The sequence below is a fragment of the Ammospiza nelsoni genome, chromosome 5 (assembly GCF_027579445.1).
Source record: "Ammospiza nelsoni isolate bAmmNel1 chromosome 5, bAmmNel1.pri, whole genome shotgun sequence".
Lineage (NCBI taxonomy): Eukaryota > Metazoa > Chordata > Aves > Passeriformes > Passerellidae > Ammospiza > Ammospiza nelsoni.
The window spans coordinates 46,140,431-46,161,900 of NC_080637.1; the positions used below are offsets into that span (position 1 = coordinate 46,140,431).

The window sequence follows — 21,470 nt, forward strand, 5'->3', positions numbered from 1 at the left end:
GGAGGACATGATGAAGACTAAGTCCAAATACAAGATTTCGTTTATTCAGAATTATGTGTGTTGTGGTTCTAATGGTAGTTTTCTGCTTATCAGTAAACACATTTCTGACCCTCCTATTCATTTAAACTTACCTTGACATTTTCCCATCGGAAAATTTATATTTCTTAACCTCTGAGTCTATTTAGTGTCTTGATAATTGCTACATCCACAGTCAAACAAAATAGGTGAGACTCAAGACCAAATAAAAGTCTTCATTTTCCTATTAATTGGTCTGTGTTTAATTATCAGCAGTATCTTCCTGGATTCCTTGTAGAAAAATGCAGCAGCTAATTCCATACTTACACGGAAAAAAATACTTAGGTTAACACAAACAAATGGGATGCTAAAATGCTGATGCTTATGGAAAAACTAACAAATTGTCAGCAATAAACACAAAATCTCAGCCATTTCGCTTAACAGCATCTCCTGCAAAACAGTGTGGGGGTTTTATCCTTGACACATTGGAATAATCTCTGTTAAATCCCTGGGGAAATGCAAAGAAGATAGCAGTCAGATTGCTTCTCTGCCTTATCTGAATTCCAGTGGCCAATAGAAATCTTATGGTGAAAAGCTGAAGCACACATCAAAATACGCAGGAAAATATTTTACCAAGAACCTCAGCTTAAATTAACATCTCCAAAGAATCTTTTACAAACTTTTAAACTCTTTCTCACATCAAGGCATTCTTGACAAAAATCTTACCTGAAACACTATCCAATGTTTTATTTCTTCTACAATATATGACATGTAGTCATCTCTCACATTTTCTGTAAATCATCATTTTCATATCCATAGTATTGTTTATTAATAACACCATAAAATACTGAAAGTATTTTTTCTGATCATATTTTAGAGAGTGTTCTAGGAGCTCACTGTCAAACCTTGAGGGTGAATCTCTGATGCAAAGGGTCAGCAAGCTGATTTGATTAAAGAAAAACAGAAAATCTAATTGTGAGAGCAATTTTGAATATTTGAAACTATGTATCTGTGTAGTCATTTGCTTCCATTTTAAACAGACATAAAATAAGGACTGTCATCTATTTTATATGATACTTAGATACTCTTTGTTTCTTCAAAATACATTTCTAGTCATTCTTGCTAAGCCTATTAGCTTCTCATGGCACTTGTTTCTGACTCTTCACATCTCATCCTGGCATGTATCTCATTTGCTTCTACCTCTCCTTAGTTCTCAGCTTCCTCTTGCCCATGCTTCAGTTCTAGCCAATTTCCAAAGCCAGCCCTCCATATGCTTAGAGGCATATTAGACTTCTGTCATTTTTTTTCTCTCACATTGTCACATCTTATGCTTCTGATTCCCAGAGAGCCACAAATTACCAAAAAAAAAAAAAAAAAAGTGTTCACAGATAGAGCAGATAACCTAAAATAATGATTTTTTTTGGTGGAGGTCATGTACTAGTGCTACTGTACACTTTGCTATGAAAAGCAGGTGAGAAGAATTATTTCTGCTTGCAAACTGTTGCTCAGCTTCAACTAAAGAAGCAGCATAGATCTATCACTTCCCTTTAATAATGTAAATTTATGAACTAGCCTGGTGTTTTGCCATCCATCCTCCTCAGCTATGGCTTTGATGCTTATCTGTTGCTTATATAAATCTTACATAAATTTACTTATAAAGAAGGAAGCACAAAATACCTTGCATTTGGTTATGTTCACTGAAAACACAGTAGAACCATATTGTGTGTGGGAACACAAATGTTTTAAATACTTAGCTCTGCATAATTCTTCTTCTTGTGCTTTATGTGTGCACATGAGTGCATATGTATTGCTTTGTGGCTTACTGGAGGGAAAAGTATTTTATAGAAAGTCATTATGACTGTCTTTTCTGTTTTCAAGTAGATCATGCACGTAGAACAGGAAAAAATTCTTAGATGATAGAGATTGAAAGACAGTCATCAGCAACTCATCTGCAACCACTGAATAGAATTATTATTAAATGTATTAAAGGGTAGCATGAAGCCCAGACCCTGAGAAAAGCAGGATGGCCAGGTGCTTCGTTGATGCCTCAAGAGTGATAAAAAATGCCATTTGGAAAACTCATATGTCCTTCCTTTACTGATGAATGTGTTCATACAACCTGATTAGCTCAGGCAGGTTCTGATCCAGCTTTTAATATGTGAAGAAAGAATAACCAAGGTCTAACTATATTTTTCCAGTAGCTTCTGTCATTAGTGCATCTGAATCAGGCACTTAGTTCATAGATTAAAAAAGCACAGATGAAGCATTCTAATAGATTTTGAAACTGATTTTCTGTTTTGAACCCCAGAAAACTAGAAAGCTTTCTAATATCGTATTAACAGACTCACAGACTTGCAAGCTATGCTGTAATTCATTATCTGAATAACATTTGGAAATTCATTGCACAAAAAACCCCACCAAGGTTAACTGCATTTTCTCAAATTATTTTTATATTATTGAAATGCATTCAAATCCATACACATATTGCTTATCAGATGAATACAACATTTTCAAGATCTCTACGTGGTACGAAGAACAGTCTTTAAAATAAGCAATGAGTGAGAAAGTACAATCTGAGGCAGGAATCTAAATCAGGAGTTAAATGTACATAATCTTCCAAGGTCTTGATCATTATGAAAGGGATTGCAAGTACATGCCAATAACTATTTCCAGGATGTAAACATTTGGGCTGCCAGTGTGTTATTTACATCTATGGAAAATTTATAACTGGAGAAAATGGTATTTAATTTTGAAATAATACAGACTGAATATAAAAGGTTTCTTGGCACCAACAACTATTAGAATTGTGCATTGCCCTTTATGGAAAGCGAAACCTTATTCCTTTGAAAGTTAAAAACAGTGAAAGACAAAATTCCTTGAAGACAGCTTTAAGGACTCAAGCCCTGTTGGCTGTAGGCTGCAACAGAACCTTTTACAGTTGAGTAAATATTTCCTTCCTCCTCAACTTCATTGTTTTGAAAAAAATTTACCTTACTTCTATTAATAATCTTGGTATAATACTTTCCAGTCTTTTTTGAAATCCAGGGCTGTATCTGTGTGATACAAATGCAGTGGACTGCAGAGATATCCAAAGTAGCTCTGAACAATGTGAGACAGGAGAATCAAGCAAAAGACCCACGGTAAGGCTGCTGTCCTAATTCTGGAACATTAATCACACTGATAGGTCTATATGGCACAGCACTGCATTGGCTCTCACACCTGAGAATGTCAAAAAAATCTGTTAGAGAGGGAAAATATTTCTAAAGTATTTCTGATCTTCAACATCTTTATAGTTAAAATGATTGCCATTCAGTCCTCTCTATCTTCAGCTATTGAAATCAGCTGCAAACAGAAGACAAATTATGCTAGCCAAGATCTGATACACTTGGGAATTTTAACTGGAAATATCAACCCTTCGCGATGTTTTATATGGCAATGCAGAAGCAGAAAAAAATAGATTTTAGATATTAAAGAAGAATTATTTTTCCTTTGCACACTACTGAACACAGTATTCTTTGAAAAGCACCAAAATAGTACTGCAGTCCTTTAAAAAATTATGTAATAAATTCTGCAGCTTTATTTCTTTGAAAAAGGGGATATTTCTTTATGATTTTTATCACTGCAAATTGCTTCAAAGTAAAAGCAGAAGTATTGGTTTGCAACATTAACACAATTATGTTCTTGTTTGCTTTTATGTATCATCACCTTCAAGTATTTTGTATTGACCTTCAATCAACACAATCTGTTTTAAAATGCCTTAAGCTAAAACTATGAGAGGTATGTTTTATGGGCAGAAATTGTAAGTATTTGAAACAAACCATTTATTCCGGCTCAAGTATCACAAATACTGTCTACAAAATAAAATACCCATAATGACATTATTTACAGCACCTGTCTTTCACTACAATCAACAATTCTTGTTGTAATGAAGGATGCTATCCTAAGCCTGCATATTTCAGAGGTCAAATTCAAAATAGGATATATATAAAATTTCTAAATTAATATCAGCTTGATCTGAAAAAGGATATTATTTTAAAATAGAAATCCAATTTCCTTGCTGGCTCATCAACACTTAAAAGGTTAAGCTGGTAAAATTCTATTCAGGCCTCTCCTAAGCTACTGAAGGCAGAACAAGTTGTTGCCTAGGACAACAAAATATTTAGTGACTGTATTTTATCTGTTTTTGTAGAGAACTTGTGGGCTGGCAGAAGAGGTTATTTTCCAGGGGTTTTAAAGGAAATAAGAAGTCTATTGTACTCCCTGGAAAGGAGATCACATTCTGAAACTTGAAATATGAACCTTCTGATAGAACATCAAGATTTTAGACAGAAAATCAAATGATAAGGCAATTTATTTGTTCCCTGGATGGAGAGAGATTTTGTTAGGATACTTCAGAGACAGTGCTCTCTCTGGCAATAGATAGAGTGGGTTACTTTATAATGCAGGATAATTTTTTTAATAAATCAATCATTTGTGCTACCTTGTGTTACAGGACAAGAAAATGATCCTGCAGATGGAACACAATAGGTGCTAAAATTGCTCAGCTTTGATTATTAGTGCTAAAAATGACTGCCAATCACTACCTGATTATAATTTGTTTTGAAGAGAGTGTGGGGGAAGAGAAGAAATGAAATAAAAGAGAAAAAGGTGGGGGAGGAAGTTCTGATTTTAAAAATTCTAAGGCAAATGTTTGCTTCAGAAAGGAAGGAAAAGCAATTGCTATCTGCAAATTTCAATGGCTAGATTTACAAATCAAACAGAGTGGTTTTAATACCACTTTTAAATCACAAAACATTATTTTTTTTTGTTATTGCCATAATGCAAGGAAATAAAAGAATCAGGAAAATTATTTCAAAGTATTTGTATCATGTCTTCTATTAAAATAACCTGTAGTACAAAATGACATCAGGTATATTAGAAAAGAATCATTATGCTACCAAAAGAATAAATGTCATGACATTGTTCACAATGCAAATATTTCCTTCCTTCCTTCCTTCCTTCCTTCCTTCCTTCCTTCCTTCCTTCCTTCCTTCCTTCCTTCCTTCCTTCCTTCCTTCCTTCCTTCCTTCCTTCCTTCCTTCCTTCCTTCCTTCCTTCCTTCCTTCCTTCCTTCCTTCCTTCCTTCCTTCCTTCCTTCCTTCCTTCCTTCCTTCCTTCCTTCCTTCCTTCCTTCCTTCCTTCCTTCCTTCCTTCCTTCCTTCCTTCCTTCCTCCCTCCCTCCCTCCCTCCCTCCCTCCCTCCCTCTGAACTCTAAGCACTGCCATGATCCAAAGTGGGAGTGGGAAGAGGTAAACACAACATGTTTGAAGGAATTGCCATGGTTTGTCATCTCAAGCTCTTTTGCAAGTTACAGTATAGAGGAAAGAGAATGATGTATTTTAAAAGTATTTTCTTCAGAGTGAGGAACAGATGGAAGCTTGCACATCAGATCCTTCCCAGGCTGTAAGATCACTACCTATGCAAAACATTACATGCAGAAACTGTACAGAAGAGTTAAACGTGTTACAAAGTTAAAATACTGGCACATGGATTTGTTGAGGATACAGAGCTTCCAATGAGATTTCTGGAGACAGCCACTGCAATACTACAACATAACAACAGTTTCTAAATTAAAAGTAACATCCACAGTAATTTAGGAACTGAATGATGGCGATATTATCAGAATGCAAAACAGAGTCTGACAGCAGAAAGAATAATTTTCAAATGCAAGATCCAAAGGAACAAATTTAGTACATTATTGCAATTTGTACATATTTAATTATTGCAAAAGAAACAGATATCCATTATTAAAACTACTTTGAGACCTCTGTGGGTGCCCTGGATAAAGGGAATCTACATAACTCCACTATATGGAAAAAATGCTATTTGTATAATAGTGCATGGCTTTTTTTGTACACTTAATGAACTTACTGATCCAGTGTCAAAGGTAAATAGAGTAATTTAGAGTGATATCCTTTGTATTTGAAACCACAGTGGGTAACAGATATGAATGTAATCCAATTTACAGCATTGTCCTACAGTGCAGGAGGAAATGAACAAATCCATATACATCTTACCTCATGAAGAAGTAATGCATCATGATGAAAGCCATTCAGTTGCATACTCATCTTTTTGATATGAAAAACACAAACAACTCTTCTGTTGTCAAAAGAATGCTTAATATCCGGTTCTATATAATTAATTATATTAATGATCCTAATTAATATAATTAGGATAGCTTTGAAAATGAAGCCAAAGAATTTGAATGGATTTTGAAATTTTCCTTCCCATTTTCTCAAACAAACCAAGGCTGACCATTACCCATTTAAAAATTGTAGTTATTTAATATGAAACTCACCATAAATGTAGCAGAAATCGTTTCCCTGAATGTATTAATGCATCTTATGCATAGGTTACTACTCTACTAATGAGCAAGAAGACCCAAAGTTCAGTCTGCCTGGCAGAGAATTTTAAAGATTCACATTAAAATTTCAAAGGCTAGAAATATCTGTTCCTTAGTAGAAGAAGAACTTTAGTAAAAGGAGATATTGTAGGTGTATTAGTCAGCTAAGGCCTCATGAGAGCTCTGAGCACTAAGTTCAACTCAATGGTTTCCATAACTTAGACCTACAGGCTCAAGCTAGATATGCATAAAGAAATTCTGACTTTGAAATTAGACATGTATCACTGCCACTCTGTGACTGCATTGGAGCTGTAAAGAGAAGGACCAGAAAGATACAGAACAAGGATTTCTGGATGTCTGAAATTACTAAATGATGTAGGACTCTTTGGTTTGCAAATGAGACCATTGCCAGGAGAAATGATAGAAGTGTGTAAAATGAACCATAGCACAGAAAAGATAAATAGAGAAGGAATTCAAAGATGAATTTGATGTGCTACTAGCAACAATGTGTAACTTTTCCCTTAAAAACTTGTTATCTGAGGACTGTAAAGTAACAAAATTGATGTCAGTTTTTGAGACTAGTTTCATGGAAGATCCACAATAATACTGGCCCCTACACTTATCCCAGGTGAAATAGTAGGAATTTAAAAATGCATACTAGAAATGCATACATGAATAAAGCCAACCAAGAAGAGTTGAAGTGACTGCATGTAAGGATGCCTCATATCTCAGGAACCTTCTGGTGTTCCATGAAGCAGTCAAAATCACATAGTGAAGGTTAACAATTTCCTTGATCTCCTTGTTTGCCTGAACTTCTAAAGCCTTTTGATGAAGTCACTCTGAAAACCCTTAGACAAAAAATACCCCAAAGGCCACAAAACAGCAGTCATCAAACATTAAGCATTAAGAAGAGGTTCTCTCTTGGAGAAATAGCTGTTTAAACCAGGAAACTGCAGGAGAAATCACAGTTTTCAAGATGGAAGAAGGTTTCTAGTGAATTCCTCAAGAGATCTGTGAATTAACCTCAGCTCAATATATTTATTCATTCTACAGGCAAGAAGACCAGCAGTAAGATCAAAAAATTTGATGATGATAGGAACTTATTCCAGGTTAAAAAGTCAAGGACCAGTTGGGCCCAATTTCAGAAGTCCTTGAGCTCAAAACTGTTATTTTAAGAATGCTATGCAAATAATTCATAATATGCTTGTTCATAATATACTTGCTACATAGCCTTCTCTGGTCCTCTGTTTATAGTGATTTTTACAGACATCACAGTGGGTTACACAGACCTACTGATCTGCTTCACTATGGCTGCTGTTAGGCTCTTTCATTCCTACAGTAAAAACATCATGGGTTTCAATAATCATGTATCCACTTTAAATAAAACTAAAGAGTCACTTTTCCACACAGTATATAAATCAATTAAATTGTGGGACTCATGTGATTTTGTGAAAGGTCCAAAGTATTTAGCTATAAACTAATGGAAGGCAGTCCATTGGTAACTAATTTCTCTCTCTGATATATTTTGCTCTGATCTTGAACAGCAGCCATCATATCCTAAGAGAAACCAGGAGTGCAATCTAGGAGAGATTTTCAAGTATGCTTCCCAAAAAGTTCAAAGTTTGGACAGTAATTGAACCATAGCATAAAGATTAATTTTACATAAGAAAAAAACTGAATCATCCATGGGAAAGAAGCATATATGAGAAAAGAAGCTCAGAGTGCAAGATGAACTAATTGAGAAGAAATGTAAACCAGGCCACTTCGATGTAACCCTCCTCCCAGGAGTTCAGCTATCTGTGATCCCAGACCTACTTTCAGTACAGCGCAGCTGTGCAACTGTTCTCAGCTTCCCTCTGAGAAAATTGCTAGGGCGTGAGAGGGAGCTGTGAGAGAGTGCACAGGCTGGAAGCATTCGAGATAAGAAAGGTAAAGTTGCAGACATAAGTAAGATGTTGAGACAGGGAAAACTGGCACCTCAAAGATTCAATGAAGGGGACAATCACATGAAGGGGAATAAAATCCTAACAAGAAAAAAGAAAGGGAAATCAGAAGACAGCAGCTCAGCACTACCACAGATCAGCCTGTTCAGTGAGCCCCAGAGTCCAGCTCTCCCCTTACCTGAGAGATGACTACTTGCCCATTATACTGAGTGACTCATTCGGTGGGGGTTGATTTAATGCCTAGTTCATTAGTCCTACAAAGTATTGTGTGTTACACGACAAATAATCTGCTTTGTGCTTTTAAAGTGTTTATATCTTGCCTGAAGAATCTCTATGGTAAAAGTTCCCTGAGGAGAGTGAGTCCCACAGGGGGAGGTTTACATAAGTAATCTAGAGTAACAGACAAGGATAATATGATTAGTCATATAGAAAAGCATTTATACTTCAAAGCACAGGTGCACAGGAGGGTTAGGGGATTATAGAACATGCTGGACTTTTTTTTTCAGAAAAGTTCCTCATGGCTACAGCATTGAATAAATTATATCTGAATCAGGATACATAATCTGATCTCTCTAATGAGCCAAAAAACTTTTGGGGTTTTGTCTCTTTTTGGGAGACAAAAGCAGAAGTGTTGGGAAAGTCTAATCTAAGAGAAGGCATTCTGAATACTTACAATCCCAGGACAAGAAAATTAGAACAATGCTTCCCAGAAAGCACATCACAGACGGAAATGGATCTGGGAAATTTCTAAATTATCTAAATGAAAAATTAATTACTGAAACAAAATCTAAATTGCAAAGTCTGACTTGTTGAAGAAGGACTGAGAATGCTGGTGGGAGCTTACAAGAAACACAAATGAATAACTTTTACAGTTATTCTTCTGATTCAAATGCTTTTAGAAATTGCTGCTTGATTGCCTTTGAAGAAACACATGCCCTACGTACACATAAAAGTTTGAAAGAAACTAGCACGTAAGTTAGAGATGGCATTACTTTGCCAGAATAATTTGAAATAAATTTTAGGAAGATGAATGTTAAATTTGTTTTTTAATGCCAGAGAGCCGGCAGGGGAACCAGAAAAGCTGAGGGAATGTGCCCTTTCCCACCAGTGCCTCAGGACATTCTCCTGCTTGGTGCTCTCCTCACAGTGCTTTTAAATACGCTTATCCAGATGATAATTTACAAGAATAATAAAACTGTGTTGGAAATAAAGAGTTCTTTTTAGGAAGACAAGAAGACCCAAAATTCTGATCATTACAGTGCCATATGGAAATAAAGGAAAAACCACAAAGGATAACTTAAATCATAGAATCATTTAAGTTGGAAAAGACCTTGAAGCTAATTGAGTTCCACCATAAACCTAACACTGTCAGCTCCCACTGAACCATATCTCGAAGTGCCACACCTACATGTCTTTGAAATATCCCCAGGGATGGTGACTCAACGCTGGTGACTTCCCTGGGCAGCCTGTTCCAGTGCTTGACTACTCTTTCTTTTCAGTGAAGAATTTTTTCCTAATATTCAATACGAGCCTTGAGGCCATTTCCTCTTTCTTATCCTATTGTTTGTTACTTGGGAGAAGAGACTGACCTCCACCTTGCTACAGCCTCCTTCCAGGTAGGTTTGGAGTGAAAATCTCTCCTCTGAGCCTCCTTTTCTCCAGGCTGAGCACCCCCAGCTCCCTCAGCCATCCTTCAGAGGATGTGTGCTCCAGACCCTTCACCAACTTTGCTGCCCTTTTGGGATACACTCCAGTGCCTCAACCTCCTTCTTGCAGTGAGGGATCCAAACAGAAGATATCTCTAGCACCAAACCTGTTTCCACCCCTCCAGGACCCATGCTTGACTTCCCAATAGTTAAATGGAAAGAAGCACCAAATATGAACAAAGGGATTCCCTGAAGCAAATTAGGTATGGCTTTCATGTCAAATTCAGTGGCTGAAGCTATTTAAGAAGCTGAAATGAAGAAGTTAACATTTCTGTAGCCCTTGATATTTTTTATTGCATATTAGGCATAACTTTAATTTAAATTTCTTGTTCTATCTACAACTGAGGCATCCAGAGCCTCCAAACCAAGGGTACTCTGAATTATTTTTATGATTCTGAGTCTGTTTCTTTCTCTTGTTTTTCAAATGTCTGGATTTTGACCTACTCAAGAGAAGAGTCCTGTTCCTGAGTTAGTGGCTTTGACCTTTATGCATTCTTTTATGAAAAACTTTCTGCAATAAGATTTTCTTTGCTAACAACTGAAGAAGTGAGACCTTTGAAATCAATTTCAGACATCAGGACTGCTGGCTGGAGCTAAGTACTTCATTCTGACAGACTGCACAATGCTTCAAACCAATTTCTTGTCCATTTCTGAAAGATTCCCTCCAAATGAAAAAAACCAGTAATAGTAAATACCTTTCTAAGCTACAGATTTTCTCAGCGAACATAATATCATTACATTGAGCTCCTACTGATTGGGAGGAATCAAATATGGCAGGACTAAAACAGTAATTCTTATAAGGCAAGACTGTTTTATTAACTTTGCTCTTGAACAATATAATTCAAACCTATCAGGTGGAAAAATATTTATCTCTATAGATTCCTGTATCTATAGAAGTATTTATAAAACCATTAAACAGCTTCTAATTACAACTCATGGCAAAAGGGGGTGTTTTCCCAAAAAGTACAGGCCTTCAAATTGAACATAATGTTAAGCTTTAAAGTTAGAGGGACATAAGGATTTTGTTTATATAAGTTTTACAGAAGTCTATTCCTGTTAACTTCAGTGCAGGTACTCCCCTTTTCATCAGTTTAAGTATGTTTGGAATCAAACCACAAACCTTTAATGACGTTTTAATGATCCACTTGGGGGAGCTAAAGGGTAATTTGTTTGCAAATTGATTGTGGCAAAACGGGATGCAAAATTACAGAAAACAGTAAGAGCAGAATCTTCTACATCTTCTACTTTTTTCACCTCAGTGCTGATTGATGACCTATATTAGCTTCTGAGGCAAAGGGTCCCAAATTCTTATTAAAATTCCAGCAATTTAGAGAAAAAAGAATCCCAGTTATAACTAGCTTAGCAGCAGACATCTGTAATGCATCAGTCATATCCTGACTTCAATTAGGTACCTACAAGATACATTAAATGAGAAAAAACACACAAGGCAGAGTTTGGCCCTTACACTACATTTTTTCTGCCAGTTAACATCAACTGTGACAGCAAGAAAAGAAATTCTAACGTTCCATGGTTTTGTCTTCCAGCTAACATGAATTAACTCCTTTTATGCTTTTCTTTCTTTTGTTTAGATGCTGGTCTCAGGCTACAGCCGCCTGTGCCTTGTGCAGAAGTTACTGTGCTGCAGCAGGGCTTTGCACCATAGTTATGTTCTTTATTTCTCCAGCCTGGGACACAGTGGGAGCTGTTTGCTAGCATACAACTACAGCAGCTGCTTTATCTTATGCTTGATTGACTGTGGTTACTGGTAGCCCTTGGACTGCTCTGGGACTCCGGCACTAATCAGAGGCAGAGATGCAGCATCTCCTACACCTGAAGGAAGAGCAGAGCCTTTTGTCTGTGAAGAATCAATAACACGTGATATCAGGCTTCTCTCCATGTAGAGGTTGCCCTAAAAGTTAATATAAACTGACATTACAGTTGATTTCAGAAGTCACAGCAAAGCTACAATGCTCAATCTTTTATAGGAAAAAACAACTCACTTTCAGACACATAACTCACATGAAAATTCTTCTGGCAGAGCTGTACTGTCAATGTCTTCACTGTAACATTAGAAACTTCACTATAACAGCACAAACTTCCTCTCATTCCAAATTACCCTGCAGAGCAGTCCACATTAAAGTTTATGGTTGCTCATATGTGGGCTCTAATTAAACTGAGTCATGTAAATGAAGTTTCAAACAAAATTGATGACTAAATAAAAAACAGTGGTTTTTCAGAATAACTTGCTAACAATAAGGTTTCCTTATTTTATGTCCAATTCAGCTGGAGCTGTGTGCTTTGTAGCCACAAACTCCCAAAACATATTTTTAAATGTCATTCTGCCTCCTGAAGGCAAACACAATCATGCTGATTGAATACCATGCTAAAGACAATGGCAAACTAAATGGAAGCAAAGGGTACAGCCAACTCAGGTACAGGCATGAAAGGTGTAGTCATTAAGAGCATTTGATGATTATACTTGTGGTGCAAATTGCTTTTCTGTGTTCTCCTTGATGTACAAGGACAAGTACTATGTAATGTATTTGGGAGGAACTACTGCTATAAATTAATCAACTTACATTAATTAATTCAATCTCCCATATTTTTTTCACAAGGTCCATCGATGTATAGCCATTAATTAGAAAGGATTTGGTATAGTCACCCAGTTCAATGGAATCCAGCCATTCAGCTACAGAGGAGGGGTTGTAACCATCGTGACCAATCTGCTTCATCTGAAAAACAAGGATGAGCAACAATTACTGGTGATACCCATTAAAAACCTTTCCAAACAGGAGTTACACATGCTGTTTTCTTTGGGTCACTTATCTTCTTCTCTGATCAACAGTCTTTTAATGGTTTGTATAATATGAAACTATTTTGTGTTTAAGCAGTAATAGAACTTCTTTTTCGATACATCTTTTTCTTATGGAATCTTGTCTTTTACACCAGAGTATACCAAGACTGTAGCTGTAGTTCAATTCTTTCTAGGCATCAAAGAATCCATAGCTGGGGGAAGGCAAAAGGGTAAAAAAGACATTAATATCCTTACTGCCCAAAAATGTCAGATTTTCACCTCAGATTTCATAGAAGGGGAAGAAATTAGACTGAGAAATGGTTCTTTTTGTGTCATACTGCAAATGAAATATATGGTCTTGGTTGTATTATTCCTAATTTATCTTTCCTACCAGGCTATATGTTATTTTATAACAGCTGAACCTGCACTATTTTTTTTCCATCCCCAGGGAAGGTTTAAAAAAAAGTCTCTTTCCTCTACCTGCTCGCATTTTTCATGGCATGGGAATTTACCATGTTTTATATTTCTCACTGTCTGTTAAGTTGCCTGAGATTGGACAAGTGAATCAGATATTATTGGAATGAAATTGACAGAATACCATACACAGAAGTGCACCATTTGCATCTATATAGAAACACAGCCACCTAATGTTATAAATCTTGTTTTCATAAAAAACTAAGAATACCTCTGGCATCTAATTTTTCTGAATTTTGTTAAGCTGCCAGGAAGTAAAAGCGGCAATTTCTCTTTCACAAATGCCTCTCAGTGACACAAGTGAAGACTTTCAAGATAGTCATTAAAGCTATTAAAGATAAAACTTATAAAGCCTCTACCTGTGCAGTTTGTTCTGCCACACTGCTATAATGAATTTTAAAGTAACCTACAATAGTGGCAAAAATAAAAGTAGAATGAAGTAGAAAAAGTTATGAAATAGCCTCAATTTTCAACAGTATTCTGCACATATTGTCTTTCTATGGAAATGTAACTATTGCTAACTTGAAAACACACTGAACCAGTAAATTGTTAAGAAGCTTTAGAGGGTTAGAAATCATGGGTTTTGCATAGGTTCTCCTGACTGTGCAGGGGTGACTGCAAATAGTAAAAGCCAGTCTCCCATTTTTGCCTACTAATATACATTCCTACTTTATGAGAAACAATGGAAGTGTGACAGAAACATAATGCTTTGAGGCTTAAACTCTCATATTCACGTTGCAGTGTGCCTGCATCACTCCTCTCTGGCATACTGATTTAAAAAAGGGTATGCTTAAACAGACACTTGTAAGGCAAGAACCTGATAAATGGAAGAATAAAAATCTAGTATAGAGAGGTCATGAAGACAGGGAACAGACCCACAGGGAACACATGAGTCTCAGAAAATATAAGGTATTTTTGTTTCCTTTCTCTAACAAAGAAAATTGATGCACCATTAGAACAATTTTCAACCTATTCAGATAGAGCATGTTATGCAAATTATTTTTTGTGTTTCTTATTATTTGATCTTTACTTTTAATAGATTCTGGTTTTAATTTTTTTTTTTTTTTTTGCTTCCTGATTTGAGAAAACCCATGCAGTCTGGTCCATACTTTAGCAAATTCATCAGCCTCTATGAAAAGTAAACACAACATGGCAAGTTTCTAAATTCTCAATTCCCACTGGAGACCTCCATCAAAATAATTGTTAAAATTGATATCCCTCTACTACAACAGAGTTGCAATGGGCTGCAGGCAAGTAAACACAGGTGAATGATGCAATAAACAAGAGGCTGAGAACAACTGAAATGGATGTGACAATTTCAGTGTTTGGACTTGGTGCCAATAGACAAAACTGTTATTGGGTCACTCAATAGCCTACATGAAAATACACTGATCTGTTGTAGGGCAGCAGCTGATTCTGCAGGAATTTTCCCTCTCCCAGATTTTTGTCTGCTAGTATTCAAGGCCATGCTGCAGGTAGTGCAGCTGCTTAGCCTTGGATCAGATTTGTGTGAGGAAGAGCAGTGACAAGTTTGGCCAGGGCTTTACCCAGACCCCACCTTTTGCAGGAGCTGCATCTGAACTCAGGTCCATGTCCTGACACTCGCCTGAGCTATGCTCTAGGTACATCTGTGGCCAGCCACATTTGTTCCTCCTCAAGCACTGACTGACCCTCCAAGGTGACCTTGTCCTGTCCTCATCCCTGTGAGTGTCCTGTTGATTTGCCCTGGGATGTGGCTGCTCACAGTCACTGCCACTTCCCTGCCCTACTCACCTCTGAGCTCCCAGCCCACCTGCCCTGGCAGGGCAGTTGCTACTATCACAAAAAATTAATCTCAGAACTAGAATATTTACTATTGTTTTCAGCACAAAAGCATTATTTTGTTTTGTCATGAACAAAGTACTGCTCTTTTATCTAAAACTTTCAAAGGCTTTCTAAAATGAAAATTATTAAAATTTCAGTATCTGTCCTCTTGTCTCTTTCTGTTTTTTCATAATACCAACTTTATTAACTGTCATTCATAGTTACCTGAATGTTTTCCTTCCAAATACTTGCTGACAGACATACTGGTTATCTAGATGTGACAGTATCATTTATAGTATCTGCTTTTCATATAAAATGTTATTGAGTTTTTAAATAAAACCACTTTGCAATATCTGTCTGGAAGTGCTGCCCTTTGTCAGCGATTCAGTTTAGTTGCATCTTACCCCAATCTTCATTAACAGGTCATGACTCTTAGACTGTATCTTTACTTCTATGCTGCACTATTATCTTGGACTCCTCTCACAGATAATTTAAACTCTGTAGGCTTCCTTGTTGATTGATGTTTCTTGAAAGAAAAATTCCCTCCTACCTACTGAGTGTATTTCCATGGATATTTCAATCCTTTTGCACCAGCTACAACACAAGCACCAGTGGTGTCAAGCATCCAAGTAAGTTGCACACTGTTTGACTCAGATCAATGTAAAATCTCCGAGATGCAAGTCATGACAGTGTTTCAAATATTGACTGCTCATAAATAGGGGCACTATTGTTCTTCCACAGACACTACTACCAGTTCATTCAGCTGTTTAGAGAGCAATACCAATGTCAGCTTTTTCACTCACTGCAGAAGATTTTCATGTGCTGACTGTGGAAAAGGCTAGGAATTGAAGCGCAAAGGATTTAGAGAAAAAAATGTTTAAGAAAATATGATTTAAAAAAGTATGGAAGAAGATGCAAACCATATGAGATTTCTCTCTTAGGTCCTAATGATATATCATCAGTATCACTTCCTTTGAAATTAATAGAAAGCAAAAGCCAGAAAGAGCTGTTTCTCATAATAAAATAGCAATGTCAAGTAGTATCCTAATGGTTTGAGAAACCCCTTACAAGAGACTGTCTGCACAACAGACTTTTTAAAAAAGTATATCACTGCTGTGTTGATAGAGCATTTTACATTAGGATAAAAGGCACTTGAGTTTTTGGTCTCTGAAAGGTGGCCAAACAAACACAAATAGAGCTTCAAAGTAATCACATATGCACTAGAAAAATCAAGGTAAATTCAGTAGCATGGACTGTTATCAGTTTTCTCCGATCTTCACAGACAGATAGAGAATGAATACTATGTTCTCCAAAGGCAGTATCACTATCCAGTGGAGCTTAGAATCACTATCCACAAGCTTTTTATGTGTTGTACAAGGAGGATGAGATTACTTGACTTTCACTGCATTTTAAATGGTGGCTATGATTACTGTGAATATATGCTTGTGTTCGTTTGGAAGAAAGATCTTTTTAGCAAGCATATAATGCTTTCTTTTACACTGCTGGCCCATTCAAGAGCTTTAAGGAGCATTTTTGGGAACTTACATGAAACTATCAGCTACCTAGCTAAGAAATTTTAGGTGGTTGTAATGGGGGATATAGCAGTTCTTTCTTGTTTCCTGTCTTTGTCAGCTGTCTGTTATGTATTATATACTTCATAAATGTGGTCAGTTGGAGTCATATTGTTGGAAGAGGAGATCATTCCTCCTCTGGAGCACTGAAAAAAAAGGCTCAGAAGAGTGACACTTCTGAAGCCCAGAGAGCCTGGCTGGAACAGGGGCACCACAAGGATCTGGCACCTGCAGTGCCTGGGCAGAAATTGAGCCTGCAGTCAGGGGCAGAGGAGCAGCTTTCACAGGGGGTGGGCACAAATGATGAAGGACCTGAGAGGACTTTGCATGTGCTGCTGGTAGAAAGGCACTGAGTGAAACAGGGTCTGCCTGCAGAGAGACAGCAGGTGAGGAAGAGCTGTATATAAACTTTTTGGGTTTCTATTCCATCTAGTCTGTCACATATTTTAAAAGTTAACTATTCAAGCTTGTGTTCTATTAATGTTAGACTTTTCTTTCCACTAATCAAAAGCCTTCTGTATTCTTGTGGAGCTTGCTAGAAAAAGACAGTACAGGCACATTCACTTCACAGCAGTGCTTGATTCAGGATCTTGCCTCAATGCAAGGTCCAGAATACCCCTAACTGAGTTCAGTGTTTCCTACCTAAGATTGTCAGAATTGCAGAAGCTATCCATTCTATGGTTTTTTCAGTTGGAATCTGTCTTCCAAATTTAAAGGAAAATAGATGCACACCTGGGGGCTTTTGTGTTTGTTTTTTTCTTGTTTCTGGAGAAATATAAACTGTTCCAATCCAGAAGAATGAAGAAACCTCCCAGTTCTTCATCAGATACAATATGTGGGACAATGACAACAATAACAGTTGTCATTCGGTGATAATGTATGCAACAGTTTGGACATATCCATTGCATAAAATGAAATCTTAAGAAGATCTAAAGATGAAATTTGTAGACTAAGTGGAAGCTATGACTTTTGATCTCATGAAAAAGTTTAAGTCAGCTCCTTCGGGTTATCATCCTAATCTGGTTACCAAAAAAAGGGGATAGCACTTCCTGTAATGCAGCGTATCTCCTTGCCTGCTGACTATTCTCAGAGCAGCCAGTAGATGTTGTGGAGCCAATCAAAAATAAGAAAGTATAAAAGAAGCAGGAAAGTAAGTAAAACATCCTGTATGGCAACAGTGGCAGGATGAGCTGCATGCTACTGTTATCTACATGATACAGATAAATGTCAGCATGCCATGTCTAGAGCAGCTCTCTGGTAGGCTCAGATAAAAAGGAAAATGTTTATGATATTTATTTCATCAGTGAGTTTTGAAGCTCATGCCTTGAGAGGTCTGTGGGGCTAGTCTAAAACTGGTCTGAAGTAAACTCCTGGAACTACATCTTGCATGTATCTAATTGCTTCTACTGATTCATTTCTATTGTGCTGCGTTACTTAAATAACATAGACTACACATTTGTATTTCAGACTTGAAAAATTCATGTGTTATATTGGATTCTAATTGCTTTTTTCTGTCCACGTGGTTAAAGATTTTGCAAGTGGTGCAGTGAGCATGTGAGTGGCCTCCCCTCAAACCAGAAAAGTAACTTCCAGAGGCATAAGAAGCAGGGAAAACAGCAGAGTAAAAAGCATGCCCTTTGAATGCCATTTTTCATCTTCACTTCCAGCAGACCAGAAACAAGAAGTCACAGTCAGAAAGGGTCATCAACGTTTTGCAGCACCTCCTAGTTTGGAACCTGTCTTAGGAATGGAAGTGCTAAATGGGAGGTAATTAAACACCAGGACTGAAAGCATCTTGCTGAACTCTGCAGTGTCTAAGCCAATAGCAATATGGCAGCAGCAAAGATCACATGATGTGATCTTTCTCTCTTACAAACACAGCATAGTTAATGAGCACATGCACAGTCATTCTGCTTTCCCAAATGCCAGACTCACTGTGCTTGCACAAGAGTGTTACATATGAGTAATAAGTCCAGCACTTTTGGAAGCAGAGCTTTATAACACCACTTGCAGACAGGATGTGCTCATAGCCTGCTCAAATCCTACTTGTCTCGTTCTGCAAAGCACCCAAGAAAAGAGGCTGGCTGCCTGCACAGCACTGCTATTCCCAAACCTGCTTTGTGCTGAGACCTCTCTGTGCAGGAAGGAACAAGCTGCTTTAAGAATAGCTCTGAAGCCAGGAGAAAGCTGCTCTCAGCTAACATCTTTCTTCCATCTGTCAAATGGGAGCATGTGTTCCCATTATATGCTGGGAGAAGGAGCCATACACTGAGCATCCCACACAGAACCAATCCTCTTTCTTAGATAAATTTTGAGATAACCTATGATAATAATAATTAAAAAAAAACCCCAACTTTTTGAAGAACCCACTGAGAAGTCACTCACACATAGGTTTGGGATGCTGAAATAGCTGGCCAATGCTCCTTAGATTTTTTGTGTAACCTAAGTCTGACTAAAATTTTATGCCGTGACTGTTATTACTTTCTTAGTCAATTAAGCATACACTGCTCACAATTCTTTTCTCAGTATTAACTTTTTTCTCAAGGTATTTGCTGCTTCAGTATCCTTTTATATGTTATCTCCACATCTCAACATATCTGAATTTCCTTTCAATAAAGCATATAAAATCCTCCTCCAAAAATTTATTGATTTAATTTTTTCATACAAAAGTCTTAAATGCAATAAACTCTGCTATGAAATTTGCTTTAAGACTGATGTAATGTATAAAATACTTCTATTTCAAGAATTAATTTTGTAAATGATATTTCTACCAGACTGTCTTAACTTTATATTATTAAAATAAGCCATAAAGTGCTCTAGTTAATATTGAGGTGAAACTTGAGAAATTTAAATTACATTGGTACAAGACAAGTATTAGAGCTGCAAGCTCTAATCCAACAAAAATAAAGAGCATTTCGGAAAGAAGCATTCTGTCTCAAAAGTTTCAACCTTACCTACCTACTGGTGAACATACTATTTTTCGTCTTATGAAATGTTCTTCTCAAATACAGAATATAATGGGAAAACGTTTTGAGAAATCCAGGTAAACATACCCTTTTATACCTGCATAAGAGGCCACAATGCTTAATTATTCTATATTTGGCCAAAATGTGAGGGTTTTTTTTTTTCTATTCAAAACCGCTTCAAGCTCCAGAGAATGGTTCCTAATAAGGATACTGGTGTTTGATATCTAGAAATTCATCACTCTTTAGGAAGGAAGCAGTTATGAGTAAAAAATTTCAGCTACTAAATACTTGCTGCATTTCCAGGCTGCAGAGATGAATATGTATCAGAACAACAAAAAGAGCTTTTAAAAAAGGTATTTTAAAACCTTGATGATAGATTTGTTGCTTGATTTTTACCCTTTTAACTTTTAACTCAGTGCTGCCTGGGGCTTTAAGAAAGTGTTGTTTGATAGGTGTTTTTTAAAGCACTTAACTTCCACCTCAAAATATGAGCTAAAAGTATCTCAAGATAGGAAACATTATTAGTAAAACTAAAAATAACATCATCAGCAATGTCATTAAGTTAAAACACATGGAGTCATCGAGATTTAAATTAAATGAGGAACAGAAAAGAGGTACATGTTCAAAACAAACAAACTAACAGAATTTTTATCTAATGAGATTCAAATTAGTGACACTCCAATTACGGTTTGAGGTCTTAATATATTTAGATGGCATGCACTATTTTGAATGCAGGATGACAGAGCTGAACTTATCAACACAAATAGAAATACAGCAATGTTTAATGGTTTGTTGCAGGATGTGAAAGTGTTTTATGTATTTAGCAAGCTGTTGTGAATACAACAAGAGTGTGTTACATTAGATAAAACTTCCCATGATCCTAATTTTTGGGCTCTAAAACCTGCCTTCAAAATAACTCAGTTTATATAGGAAATTATGTGTTTGTGTAAGCTCCCTTACATTGCTGAGTCATGTACATGGAGAAACATGACGCATAGCTTCAGCTTGCAACTGCATTTGATTTGGTGTAACATCCTTGCATCAAAGACAAGTTAAAAATGTGGTCCTTAGGGACTGCCTTTTTAGCTCAATGGGGAAGAAGCTAAAAACTCTCTCACCATTATTCAGCACATGCCTCAAGCCATCCTGTGTTACTTAACTATCTTTGGTACAGAATTCTTCCAAGTAACTGCGTAACCATCCTGCTCTCAACTGGTTTCAAGAGTACCTCCAGATCTCGATCCGGTCTCACATCAAGCAGATGTTAAAAGGACTGAGGTTGTAGCTCTATAACAGAATCTGCTCTCAGCATTAGTAAACTCTCCAAAAGCAGACCATATTAGCAATGCTTTCATGAACACCAGCCACTGAGTGCAGACAGCATTAACATGATGATATATTAACAATAACTTTGAAGAATGTTAAAAAAACCACATGAAAGCTGATCTCTCTAAGAAGCATGAGAAACAGTATAAAGGTATCATCAGCTACAAGCTCAGCTAAAGATTACAAAATTTTTGTTTGAATGATAGTATTCTTGAAAAATTCATAAATTCGTAGATAAATCTTTAATATCTTTTTTAATTCATCAAATGCTACTTTTAATACCCTACTTCTTGTACCATTTATCTCATTTGTCTAATATGGTACGTGGAAAATGGTTCTTTTTAATATCTTTGGTATTTCCATGTGCAGACTCACATTGCAGTATATATGGATTGACTAACACGTCCAGACGCAGAAATTGCTTCACAACTTTTGATTTTCCCATACAAAAGAAACCTTTGTGCTCTTTCTTACAAGTTATCCATCCAGG

The 21,470-nt window shown here is 36.7% G+C and overlaps 1 protein-coding gene across 3 annotated transcripts in view; it reads right to left on the bottom strand.

Moving 5' to 3' along the window:
* ANKS1B (ankyrin repeat and sterile alpha motif domain containing 1B) overlaps positions 1–21,470 on the bottom strand; it is a 407,322-nt gene that overhangs the window by 139,624 nt on the left and 246,228 nt on the right. For all 3 annotated transcript variants that reach the window (XM_059471865.1, XM_059471867.1, XM_059471866.1), the window contains one exon: positions 12,626–12,778. In XM_059471865.1, coding sequence (XP_059327848.1) covers positions 12,626–12,778 — 153 coding nt within the window. The remainder of the gene's footprint in view (positions 1–12,625; positions 12,779–21,470) is intronic.